At 41.1% G+C, this 14,220-nt stretch overlaps 1 protein-coding gene across 2 annotated transcripts in view; it reads left to right on the top strand.

The window, feature by feature from the left end:
* The window catches only part of LOC140737515 (PACRG-like protein), a 103,706-nt gene that overhangs the window by 73,116 nt on the left and 16,370 nt on the right, over positions 1-14,220 (top strand). For both annotated transcript variants that reach the window (XM_073063968.1, XM_073063967.1), the window contains one exon: positions 50-140. In XM_073063968.1, the coding sequence (XP_072920069.1) occupies positions 50-140 (91 nt within the window). The remainder of the gene's footprint in view (positions 1-49; positions 141-14,220) is intronic.

Below are 14,220 nucleotides of genomic sequence, written 5' to 3'. Positions count from 1 at the left end.
ATCCAGATTCCTTAAATATTATTTTTAATGCATAGATTTTTCCCATCAGATTGGTTCATGGCTCAGTCAGTCATAAACTGCAATGGGAGCAGCCACCCGAGACCATTCCATTTGACCCAATCCTTATCATCTTAGCTGAGGTAAGATTGGCAAAATTTTTCCATGACTTCAGTCTATATTTCACTAAACTACATGATTCTGGTATCAATCCCTTGAAGGTTTTAATCAGTATATTCACCCAGCCTTGCACAATTTCTACAGTTAGCAACATCTGTCTCTTCTCTTTCAAGCACTTTAAACACATCAAAACTTTACCTAAGATGCATGGCTACTTCGGATTTTACTCTTCCTTAAGGACTTCTGCTAGAATTTGCAGAAAGTAAAATTGTCTGACTAACTCACATTATTACTGATATGCAAAACATCTGTAATCTGAAGGAAAAAAAAACATGAACTGGATAAGACACTGGACAATTTGTGTCACATTGTGGCTAGGCTTATGGAAAAGACATCATGCCCTTAAGCAGCCATTAAATTACAAAAATTGCCCATTGAACTTGCTAATGAGTTTTTTGGGAGTTTGGGAGTTAATTGCTTTAATGTCTTAATATCCTTTTAGCCACATGGTAAGTGGCAGTAATTTGAAATTACTCTTCTTGGTTCATAAAATGAACTGTTCAAAGTATGAAGTTTCATTTCTGTAAGGCAATTAAAAAATGTAATTATGTAGGGTGAGGTAAGAGTTAATAGAAATAAATGTGTTCAATTTATCGGCCGTTTTGGATGTGTGCATACAAAGTGAATAAGGAAATTAAATATTACAGGATTCCTAATATTTAAAACTGAAAAATTAAAGGCAAAGGAGGAAGGGTAATTCCAATCATAAATGATGGGATAATACAGAGGAAGGAAAGGTTTTGCTTGGAAAATCAAGAGATAGATACTTGTATCTCCAAGAAGTAGGATCAGTTTTGATTGAGGTGTGAAATAGCAAGAGCGAGAGAACTTTGAGTGTTGTCTATTAGACTACAGAAAAGATACTGGCAATACAGTATAGGCAGTGGTATAATTCAGAAAATTTGTTATGCATGTGAAAAAGGTAATGTAATGTGGAGGGATTTAATCTGTATAAAGATTGGGCATATCAAATTACTAGTAATAGTGTGAATAGAATGAAGCTGTTCACAAATTATTTCATGGATCAGTACATTAAAAAACTAACCAGGAATATTTAGATCTAATGCATTCTAATGAAAAAGGATCAATTAATAACCTAATTGTTGAGGAGCCTTTAAGGATAAGTGCTTATATTGTAGGTTTTTATATTATGATTTGAGCTGATTTAATTTAGTCCAAAGCTAGTCTCAATTCTGAACAGTGAGTAATGAAACCTGAAGTATGAGTTTGCCACAGTAGATTGGGAAGCTGCAGTGATAGATTTGACAGTAGCCAGTAATAGCTAACACTGAAAGGTTTAATATGTAGTTTGTAAGGAAGATACAGGGTTTTAAAATACTTTTTAAAAGAGCCCTATTTTAAACAAATAGCTTACCCATGCAGAACAAGTTCTGAAATGTAAACTTTTATCTTGTTGAGTGTTTCTGGTGTTCCTGTTTTATTTCAGATTTCCAGCATTGGAAGTTTTTTTCTGATATTTTCTGAAAGAATAAAGTATCTAGTCTATGCACTGGTATTTATTTAAAAGAGTGGGTGATGATAGTGATCCATCTTTAAGTATTGTGCAACTCACAATCAGGTTTAATATCACTGACATGTCATGATGTTTGTTTTGCAGCAGCAGTACAGTGCAGTACATAAAAATATTAATTGCAACAATAAAGAAATACAAAAATTAAATTAGGTAGTGCAAAAAGAAAGCAAAAATAGTGAGGTAGTGTTCATGGGTTGTTTCATGGTACGTTCAGAAACCTGATGGAGGAGAAGAAGCTGTTCCTATAACATTGAGTGTCTTCAGGCCCTGTGCCTCCTCTCTGATGGTAGTAATAGGAAAAGAGCATGCCCTAGGATGGTAGTCCTTAATGATGGATGCAGCCTTTTTTGAGGCATCGGCTGTTGAAGACGTCTTTGCTGCTAGAGAGGCATAATGGAGTTGGCTGAGTTCGCAACCCTCTGCAGCTTCTTAGTGTGGTGGCCTTTCAATACCAGTGATGCAGTTAGAATGCAGCTAGAGTCTTTGGTGACATACTATGTCTCCTAAAACTCCCAGTGAAATATAGCTGCTCGTGTGCCTTCCTCGTAATTGCATCAATATGTTGGACCTAGGATAGATCTTCAGAGACGTTGACACCTGAGAGCTTGAATGTGCTCACTGCTGACATCCCGATAAGGACTGCTGTGTGTTCTCTTGACTTCCCCTTCCTGAAGTCCACACTCAATTCCTTGGTCTTACTGATTGTTACAACACTGCTCAACCCGCTGATCTACCTCACTCCTGTACACTTTGTTACCATCTGAAATTCTGCCAATAACAGTTGTGTCATCAGCAAATTTTCAGCATTTGAGCTGTGCTGAGCCACCCAGCTCACTCAAGAGTAGTCGCTATCACTTTTAGCATTTGTCTTATACTGTAGCAAAACAAACAGGAAAGGTGGTCCAATTGAAAAGTTACAGACAGTATCAGATCAAAAGAAAAGGCTTAGAAAGTTGTCAAAAACATTAGTTTTAAGAATTGGAAATTTCACAGCTCACTAAAACAGGACCAAGAAACTGGTAATGTTTATGAAAGTAGAAAACAAGTGTAATCCTCTCACCAGGGCTTGTATACAAACTTGCCTGGTTAGCTAACTTGCCTCATTTGCTAACAGCCACATGACTCAGCATTGAGAGAGCCACCTTTCATAAGCAATATACATCTAGGGTTGGTGTGATTTGGGATTTAACCAAACAGGAACATTGGGGATTACAATTAAAGGAACCTCAATGTGAGCAAATGCTGTGTAAATACTGACCATGTACAGTTATTGTTTAGCAAGAAATATACAGATTGTGCATCATATAAATATACATTCTTTATATTTATCAATTTCAGCTTTAGCAAACAGTTAATAGGAAAAAAGAAATGAAAAAAAAAGGGTTCATTACAATTAAATCAATCTGAATGTGCACACGATGTTGGAGCCCATGATGTGTCTGTAATGGTCGGGTGTATCACTTTACTCATGGTGTTGAATTCTCATCACCAATCACAGGTAAAACTTCCCTTCATGGACTCCTTCGTCTCACAAAGCACTCTTTGCCTTAGGGTCTCGGCTTTGGATTGGATCCCCCTAGCCTCCTCCCAGATGCTCTCCTCTCCGCATCTCCTGCCAAAAGACATGAACTCGACCGCTGTCTGTCACAAATCTTTCTCCGCCCAGCTCTCTCTACAACTTTTTCCCGATCCCAACTTCCTGATTGGCTGACGCCACATTCCTAAGTTGAACAACATGGCTCCTTATCTTTAGCCGAGACCAAAACATTCTTCCAGTAGGACACACTGCTTTTGCAGAAAACTGCTGAAATGAAATACCTACAGCATAGCAATAGAAATCTTAACCAGGGCATTACACAAGTAAAAAAAGCAAGAAGTATTAAAACAATTATAAAAACTCCTAAGGAGAAAATTAACAAAAATTAATGTGAGAAATTATTTAGTGAATAAGAAATGACATTCTTATTTTGTCTGCCTCTTTTTGAGGAAGAAAACAGAAAAACAATTTCTAGAAATTTTGGATAACCACAGACTCGGAGTTAATAAGAAACTCAAAGAAATTACCATTAGTTAAAATGTTGTACTGAAAAAAAAATGTGACTGGAAGCAGAATATAAAATTCAATGAATAGCATCCTTAGATTTTAAGAAGTGACAATTGTGATAGTTAATGGTTGTCAGCTTCACAGTATGGAAGATAATAAATGTAACCCATTATTTAATAAACGAGGGACAAAACAAGAATTATAGGCCAGTTAGACTGACATTAGTAGTAGGAAATATGCTGGAATCTTTTTATCAAAGATAGGGACACAAAACAGGATTGAGCAGAGCTAACTTGAATTTATGGAAGGGATTTTATGTCAGGAGTTTTGACATTGTAACTGGCTAGATAAGAGGGAACCAGTGAATGTAGTGTATTTGGATATTTAGAATTCTTTCAGTAAGATAGCACAGAAGAATCAGAGCCTGTGAGATTTGGAAAATATATTGATATGGATTAAGGATTTGTTAATGGGCAGCATACATGGAATTAACAGTCAGTATGGGATGACACTTGTGGAAGAGGGCAGCACTTTCGGTTGCAGCAGCTTCTCGGCGGCCAACCAAAGGTATGTTTTTTGTTGGTTAAGTATGATTCTTATTATCACAGACAATATTGGACTCCAAGAACTTCGGGTATCGTAGGTCTACCGTATCAGTGAGATGTTCGTTAATCGGAGTATCTAACCAGGGTGTTGAAGGAGCTGGTTGGCATGTTGTGGGAGCTGGATTGAGTTTGGAGGAGTTGCCTACAACTTGAAGGTAGCAGAACTGGTGTGCAAAGGCGGTGTGTTATGTAACCAAGGGTGATTTCCTTGGACATTTCTCTTACGATCGCAAAATCCTGTTGGATACTGGTAATGTAAGATGCTGCAGGCCTGTTTCCCTTGTTTGGTGGTGCGAAAGGTGGCAGGGAAGCTACATAACATCGGTTGTAGTGAGGACAAAGCCTCAAGCCATGGGCTTGACTGTTGCTGCAGTCCAGGAGAGGAGATGCCAGAGGTGGTGCAGTGTGGTTTCCGTGTTGTGTTGGGGGCTGGCCTCTCCTGGTCGGAGCTGCCCTCCACTGTTTGATTGGTGGAATGACAGGCTGGATTGCATGCATCTGCGCACTGTCAGATACTGCACCATCAATTTGCGGGACACGTTGTTCAGTGTCTTGGGGTACATATTTGTTTTTTTTTGCATGACAAAAAATGTGCTTTTTTTTAAAGCTTGCTATTTTTGAATATGTTGTGTATGTTTTGTATCTTGGCCTTAGAAGACTGCTGTTTCATTTGGCTGTCTCCACATATGGATGAATGATAATTAAATTTGATTTAATTTGATTTGCTGAGACCCCAGCAGTTCATAATTAATGTTGAATACCCTGTTTACTCTCAGACAAAGCTGGTTGGCATAATGATGAAACACTCCGGTTCTGTCGGCTGCGTAAGTCCAGGGAAGACAATCTCCAGTCACACCAAACGTGTGAGATTGAGGTGCAAGCCCACCCCAAAACCCCCTGTTTGTGTGGATGCTAAGTGATTCGTTACCCTGTTACAAATAAGTGCCACAAAATAACAGACAGTACACTGAATACAATTAAAAGATTTAGCTTTATAATTCTTAATTTGATTACAGGGTTAGTAGAGAAAGAACAAAAAAAGAAAAGTCAAACACGAGGAAATCTGCAGATGCTGGAAATTCAAGCAACACACACAAAATGCTGGTGGAACACAGCAGACCAGGCAGCATCCATAAGAAGAAGTACAACCATCCTGACGAAGGGTCTTGGCCCAAAACATCGACTGTGCTTCTCCCTATAGATACTGCCTGGCCTGCTGTGTTCCACCAGCATCTTGTGTTTGTTGCAAAAAAAAGAAAAAGGCTCATTTTAATGAAACAGTCTAATGTGTCCCAGTTGGAGCTCACAGTTTACCCTTTGTCGATCCTCCTTCGATCTCATCCCGGGCTTTGTGGAAACATGGCCCCACTCCCGGTTGAATCCTATGACCTCTTCTCTTCGGCGCCTTCTCTCTTCATCTTCTTCATAAACAGACCCTAAGCCCAACCTTTGTGTCCCTCACCAGAGAAACCTCCCCTAATTGAATGGCACACAATTCTCCTATCTCTTATCTTCAACAGCAACCCAAACAAGCACAAAAATCTAATACAGAACAGCATAACAGTTTAAAAAAATAGGGCATTACAATGACTTTTGAGTATAATGAGAGAGGCTCCAGTGGGGTATAGACAATGTAAGAGCATGGCAAATGGAACATAATGTGGAAAGATGTGAAATTGCCTGCCTTTGCAGTAAAGTAGAAAAAAGAATAAATGATGAGAAATTGAAAAGGGTCCTTAGTGTTTACATCAATAAGTCAGTGTAAGTCAACGTCCAGCTACAACAAGCGATTACTGAAATTACATAAGATCCTAAATAAACTATGTTTGTGTGTGTTACATAGAATATTATGTTTAGTTTTGGTTTCCTTACCAAGGGAACCATATGCTTGCAAACGAAAGATAGCAGATTGTCCCATGAAGATAAATTAAAGGAGACCAGGCTATACTCAGTTGTTTCATAGACTGAGAAATGAGTTCATTGAACCTGACACAGTTTGGGGCTTGATAATGTGGATATGATGATGATGTTTTCTCTTGGCTGTGGTGCTGAGATCTGAGGCTCATTCTCGAAATAAGGGTCAACAATTCAGAACTGTGAAGGGGGAAAAACCCTTGAATGGAGAATGAACTCTCAACTGAAGTGGGCTATGGAAGTTGAGCCCCTGGCTATGTTAAAGACTGAAATTGAATGGATATTAGGGGAATCTAGGAAAATGGGGTTAATGCAGCAAAGGCGGCAATGAGGTAAGAGAATGGCTATGATCTTATCAACTCATTTGTTGGTAAGGCAATTTCAAAAGAAGTTCCAAAAAGAGCTTGAGCCTTTTGGAACTTTTTGGCAGTCTGCAAACATCATGAGCAGTGGTTTCCTGGTGAGGAAGCACGAGGTTTAAATGCAGCACAGGTCTGTATGGTAGTTAAAGCAGTGGAATGCTCCTCCTGTAAGAAGTGGGATTACAGGGTAACTAATGGTCTCCCTGATGTGGGAAGTGGACCCAACTTCAGTTCCTGACTGACAAGATCGAATAACTGGAACAGGAGCTGGATGAAACCCAGGACCATCCGGGAGGCTGAAAACCTCAGAGATGTGACTTTTACAGAGGTAGTCATACCCAGAGTGCAGGCTTCATATAGTAGATGGGTGACCACCCATAAAAGTAAAGGGAGTAAGCAGTAAGCGTAGGATTCTCCTGTTGCCATTCAACAGGTATACCACTTTGGATACGGTGGGGGGGGGTTTGTGACCTATTAGGGCAAAGCACAGCAGCCAGGCCGGTGGCACTGTGGCCAGCTCTGAGGCTCAGAAGGGAAGGGTGAAGTCAGGTAGAGTGATAGTGATAGGAGACTCGTTGGGGGGTCAGACAGGAGATTATGTGGTCACAATGAGAAGCCAAGATGATGTGTTACCTCCCAGTTGCTCGGATCCAGGATGTCCCAGTGCAGCTGCAGAATATTCTCAAGAGGGAAGGTGAGGAGCCAGAGGTTGTGGTGCACATTGGCACCAATGACATAGGTAAAAAGGGGGAAGAGGTCATGCACAGTGAGTTAGGGAAGAGGTTGAAGAACAGGACCACCAAGTAATCTCTAGAGTACTCCCAGTTTCACGTGGTAGACAGCACAGGAATAGGACGATAGTACAGATGAATGAGTGGTTGAGGAAGTGGTGCAGGGGATAAGGTTTTAGATTTTTGGCTCATTGGGATCTCTTCTGGGAAAGTAAGACCTGTACAAAAAAGTGGGTTACACTCGAACCGGAGGATGACCGATATCCTTATGGGCAGGTTTGCCGGAGCTGTTGGGGAGTGTTTAAACTAACTAGGAAGGAGAGTAGCTACCAGAGTGATAGGGCAGAGGATGGGGCTGTTGGCATACAAGTCAATTCATTGTGTAGTGAGACTGTGCAGTCGGTGGGATGAGTTGAAGTGTAGCATTGGAGCAACATCAGGAAGGGAGATATAAATGTCCCTTTTGAATGCAAGCAGTGTGCAGAGTGAGGTAGATGATCTTGTAGCACATTTAGAGATTGACAGATATGATGTTATGGGCATCACTGAGTAGTGGCTGAAAGAAGATCATAGCTGGGAGCATAACATTCAAAGTTACATATTGTATTGAAAGGACAGACAGGTAAGCAGAGGGGGTAGGCTGGCTCTGTTGGTTTAAAAAAAAGAAATCAAACCCTTAGAAACAGGTGATAAAGGATCAGAAAATGGTGAATCCTTGTGGGTAAAGTTAAGAAACTGCAGGTGCAACAATTCTCTGTTGGGAGTTACATACAGACCTCCGAACAGTAGCCACGATGTGGGAAATAAATTACAATGGAAGATAGAAAAGGCATGTAAAACTTGCAATGTTACGACAGCCATGAGGGATTTCAGTATACAGGTAGAGTGGGAAAATCAGGTCAGTGCTGGATCCCAAGAGAGAGAATTTGTAGAATGCCTATGAGATGACTTTATAGAGCAGTTTGTGGTTGAGCCTATGAGGGGAAAGGCAATTCTGGTTTGTGTGTTGTGTAATGAACCAGATTTAATTAGGAAGCTTAAGGTAAAGGAACCCTTAGGAGGCAGTGTTCATAATATGATAGAATTCACCCTGCAATTTGAGAGGGAGAAGCTGAAGTCAATGTATCACTATTACAGTGGAATAAAGGGATTTATAGAGAGAGGAGCTGTCCAAAGTTGATTGGAAGGGGACACTATCATGGGTGAAAGCAATGGCTGGAGTTTCTTGGGGCAATTTGCAAGTGCAGGATAGATACTTGCCAGAGATGATGAAGGATTCTAAAGGGGGCGTGAGGCAACCATGGCTGACAAGGGAAGTCAAAGCATAAAAGGAAAAGAGAGGGCATACAATAGAGCAAAACTTAGTGGGAAGATAGAGGATTGGTCAGCTTTTAAAAACCAAAAGCGGGCAACTAAAAAGCCATAAGGAGAGAAAAGATTAAATTTGAAGGTACAATAGCCAGTAATTTAAACGAGGATACCAAGAGCTTTTTCTGATATATAAGAAGTAAGAGAGAAGTGAGAATGGATATCGGATTGCTGGAAAATGATACTGGAGAGGTAGTAAAGGGAACAAAGAAATGCAGACGAACTTTAGTACAGGTTTTCTGCACTATCTGAAGGTAGAGCGTTCCTATGAAACGGTTTGTAGGCAGGAAGGTCATAAAGTGAAGAAACAATTACCATTTATTAATATGGGAAAAATTTGTGAGCGTTCCCTGACCCAAAAAATAACCTACAACATCATGCCAAATAACACATATGACCTAAAATAACAATAACATATAGTAAAAGCAGGAATGAAATGATAAATACACAGCCTATATAAAGTAAAAATACTTTTCTATAATCATTGCAGCACTGTCTAACGTAGCGAAAGTCTCCCCGGAAGCAGTCTCTCCAGTAACCTTTAAGCTATGAAGCTGCCAAGTCATACCAAATAACACATAAAAATACACAGCCTATATAAAGTAGAAATAGTGTATGTACAGTGTAGTTTCACTTACCGGAATCAGGAAGACAGTGAGCACACTGATGACGGTGTGTTAGGCTGAGTCATCGGAGGTTGGTGTGCTCGGTAATTTTTTCCAATAAATTGCAGTTTTGTCACAGTTAAACACTTGCTTATATGAATAACCACCTTCTGTAATTATCTTCTTCAGTTCTGCTGGGAAATTTTCAGCAGCTTCAGTATCAGCCGAAGCACTCTCTCCAGTAAACTTTAAGCTATGAAGCTGCCCTCGCCTCAAAAACAGATCAAACCACCCATGACTACCTTTAAATTCCACTTTTGCAGCATCACCATCGTCCAGTGCTTTCTGTTTCAGCTTATTAAAAAGACTGAGTGATTCCTCCTGAAGTATAAGATAACTTAACGGAACACCACGCTTTGTACACCCATCAATCCACTCAATAAGTGGATTTTCCATTTTATCCATTGTTGGATGCCGACTAAGAGAGACCACTTTGCCAAGAGCAGAACCAACAGTAACATTGGCAGCTTTCAAGATTCTTTCTCTCTGCATATAAATACTGTAGTGCGAATGGTGGACGCAGGCAAGTTTTAACACGCAGACAATGTCCTTACTTCGTTCATCACGATCGAAACGCTTAATTATGTCTAGTTTTATGTTAAGTGTAGCTCTTTTAGGCTTTTCCGATACCTTAGAATTCATCTTACTAACGGATGCACAAAATAAATCGACATAAAGCACAGATGCTCACAGGCATGTGTTTAAGCTATGGCGGCTAGAATGCAGTTCCGGGGGAGCAGCTCGGCTGCTTGGGGTGCGTGCTGTCTTTTTTCATAACAGTGAAAACACCTTCTGTTAGCGAAAACAGGTAACTAATGTAAGTCTTTCGTAACAATGAGGTGTCGCAAAGCGAATGTTCGAAAAACAGGGGCCACCTGTATTTTGTATCAGTCTTCATTGTGGAAGACACTAGTAGCATGCCAGAAGTTCGCAAATGTCAGGGGGCAGAAGTGAATGTAGTTAGTACGATGAAGAAGAAGGTGCTTGGGAAGCTGAAAAGCCTGAAGTGGGTAAGTCACCTGGACCAGATGGACTACACCCAAGGCTTCTGAAAGAGGTAGCTGAAGAGATTATGGAGTAATGATCTTTCAAGAAATATTAGATTCTGTAATTGTTCTGGTGGACTGGAAAATATGTAAATGTCACTCCACTCTTTAAGAAGGGAGGGAGGCAGAAGATAGAAAATTAGAGGCTAGTTAGCCTGATTTCAGTGGTTGGGAAGATGTTGGAGTCCATTATTAAGGATAAGGTTTTGCAGTACTTAGAGGCACATGCTAAAGTAGGCCAAAGTCAGCTTGGTTTCCTTAGGGGGAAATCTTGCCTGACTAATGTGTTGGAATTCTTTGAGGAATTAACAGGCAGGATGGACAAAGGAGAATCGATAGATTTTCTTTTCTTGGATTTTCCGAGAGCATTTGACATGGTGATGCACATGAGGTTGCCTAACAAGGTAAGAACTCATGGTATTATAGGAAGGATACTACCATGGATGGACGATTGGCTGACAGACAGGAGGCAAAGAATGGGTTGGCTGCCAGTGACCAGTAGTGTTCTATCGTGGTTGGCATTGGGACTGCTTCTTTTCACATTATATGACAGTGATTCGAATGATGAAATTGATGGCTTTGTGGCCAGGTTTACAGACAATACAAAGATATGTAGAGGGGCAGGTAGAGTTGAGGAGGAAGCAGGGAGTCTGCAGATAGGAAGAAAGGGCAAAGAAGTGGCAAATGGTGCAGGGATGTGAATGGTCGTGCACTTTTGTAGAAGAAATAAAGGTACAGACGATTTTCTAAAACTCAAAGATCAGAGATGCAAAGGGACTTGAGAGCTATTGTGCAGGATTCTCTAAAGATTAACTTGCAGGTTGAGTAAGTGGTAAGGAAGGGAAATGTAATGTTAGCATCCATTTCAAGGGGATTAAAATATAAAAGCAAAGATGTAATGTTGAGGCTTTATAAGGCATTGATCAAACTGCACTTGGAGTATTGTGAGCAGTTTTAGACCCTTTATGTGCTGGCATTGGAGAGGGTCCAGTGGAGGTTCACAGGAATGATTTGGGGAATGAAAGGGTTAATGTATGAGTAGCATTTGATGGCTCTGCGCCTGTACTCACTGGAGTTTAGAAGAATGGGGGGGCGGGGGAGTGGAATCTGATTGAAACGCCTAGATAGAGTGGATGTGGAGAAAATGTTTCCTATAGTGGGTGAGTCCAGGACCAGGGAGGATGTCCTCAGATTAAGGGACACCCATTTAGAATAGAAATGAAGAAGAATCAATGGAATTCATTGCCACAGATGGCTGTGGAGACCATGTCTTTTGAGTATGTTTAAAGCAGAGGTCGATAGGTTCTTGATTAGTCAAGGCATCAAAGGTTATGGGGAGAAGGTGGGAGAATGGAGTTGAGAGGGATAATAAATCAGCCATGATGGAATGTCAGAGCAGACTTGATGGGCTGAATGGCCTAATTTCCTGTAATGTATTATGTCTTTGTGATCTCAATAATAGAGCAGGTTCATGGTCTGAATGGATTATTTCTTCATCTACTTTTTATGTCTTGACGCCCAAGCTGAGTCATTGTCTGCTTGCAGTTCCAGCAGCCTGTAGGACAATACCTTGTGGCGATGAAGGTTGAGGAAAATGTCTAACCAGATGGATTGCAAGAAGTTCTACTCCACTCATTTGAGGCTCATTATCAAAGGATTTCTGGAAGCCCTGAAATATACATCATTGTAATTGCCAATATGCAGCTGGTGATACCAGTTATCCTTTATGAGGTTAATTTGACTGTAGAGATTAAAGTATTCATTCCATTTTTAGCCTGTTATCAGTACATCTGGCTTTATTGACTTTTTCTTTTGGCATTTTTTTGAAAAGTATTGATTCATTAACTTTTTCTCCCATTCCACTGGTGTTCAGCCTTAACCTCACTTTGCTTCTCTGTTGCTGATAACCACACCTGACCCAGCTGCCAGGGAGTGATGGGACTGCCCTATGATGCTGAGAACTTGTACTTGTTCTGTTCTTACACTTTCTTTTTGAATGCAGCCAGTCAAATCTCTAACCAGTATATTTCTTCCAGTCTTAGCTTGCAACTGCCCATCTTTAATTTGCTTCTATTTTTGTAGAAACATAGAAAACCTACAGCATAATACAGGCCCGCCGGCCCACAAAGTCGTGCCAGACATGTCCCTACCTTAGAAATTACTAGGCTTACCTATAGCCCTCTATTTTACTAAGTTCCATGTACCTATCCAAAAGTCTCTTAAAAGACCCTATTGTATCTGCCTCCACCACAGTTGCCGGCAGCCCATTCCACACACTCACCACACTCTGAGTAAATAACTTACCCCTGACATCTCCGCTGTGCCTACTCCCCCAGCACCTTAAACTTGTGTCCTCTTGTGGCAACCATTTCAGCCTCTGACTATCCACATCAGTGCCTTTCATCATCTCGTGCACCTCTATCAGGTCACCTCTCATCCTCCTTTGCTCCAAGGAGAAAAGGCCAAGTTCACTCAACCCATTCTCATTAGGCTCCCCAATGCTCCCCAATCCAGGCAACATCCTTGTAAATCTCCTCTGCACCCTTTCTATGGCTTCCACATCCTTCCTGTAGTGAGGTGACTTGAACTGAGCACAGTACGCCAAGCGGGGTCTGACCAGGGTCCTATATATCTGCAACATTACCTCTCGGCTCCTAAATTCAATTTCCATGATCGATGAAGGCCAATACACCATACGCCTTCCGAACTACAGAGTCAATCTGCGCAGCTGCTTTGAGCATCCTATGGACTCGGACCCCAAGATTCCTCTGATCCTCCACACTGCTAAGAATCTTACCATTAATACTCTATTCTGCCATCATATTTGACCTACCAAAATGAACCACTTCACACTTACCTGGGTTGAACTCCATTTGCCACTTCTCAGCCCAGTTTTGCATCCTATCAATGTCCCGCTGTAACCTCTGACAGCCCTCCACACTATCCACAACACCTCCAACCTTTGTGTCATCAACAAACTTACTAACCCATCCCTTCACTTCCTCATCCATGTCATTTATAAAAATCATGAAGAGTAAGGGTCTCCACTGATGACTGACCTCCATGCAGTATATGACCCAACTACAACCACTCTTGGCCTTCTGTGGGCAAGCCAGTTCTGGATCCACAAAGCAATGTCCCCTTGGATCCCATGCCTCCTTACTTTCTCAATAAGCCTTGCATGGGGTACCTTATCAAATGCCTTGCTGAAATCCACATACACTACATCTACTGCTCTTCCTTCATTAATGTGTTTAGTCCATCCTCAAAAAATTCAATCAGGCTGGTAAGGCACAACCTGCCCTTTACAAACCCATGCCGACTGCTCCTAATCATATTATGCCTCTCCAAATGTTCATAATTCCTGCCTCTCAGGATCTTTTCCATCAACTTACTAACCACTGAAGTACGACTCACTGGTCTATAATTTCCTGGGCTATCACTACTCCCTTTCTTGAATAAAGGAACAACATCCGCAACCCTCCTATCCTCGGGAACCTCTCCCATCCCCATTGATGATGCAACGATCATTGCCAGAGGCTCAGCAATCTCCTCCCTTGCCTCCCACAGTAGCCCGGGGTACATCTCATCCGGTCCCGGCAACTTAACCAACTTGATGCTTTCCAAAAGCTCCAACACATCCTCTTTCTTAATATCTACATGCTCAAACTTTTCAGTCTGCTGCAAGTCATCACTACAATCACTAAGATCCTTTTCCATAGTGAATACTGAAGTAAAGTATTCATTAAGTACCTCTGCTATTTCCTCCAGTTC

This window comes from Hemitrygon akajei, chromosome 13 (genome assembly GCF_048418815.1).
Source record: "Hemitrygon akajei chromosome 13, sHemAka1.3, whole genome shotgun sequence".
Lineage (NCBI taxonomy): Eukaryota > Metazoa > Chordata > Chondrichthyes > Myliobatiformes > Dasyatidae > Hemitrygon > Hemitrygon akajei.
This window is presented reverse-complemented; position numbering and strand designations above follow the sequence as displayed.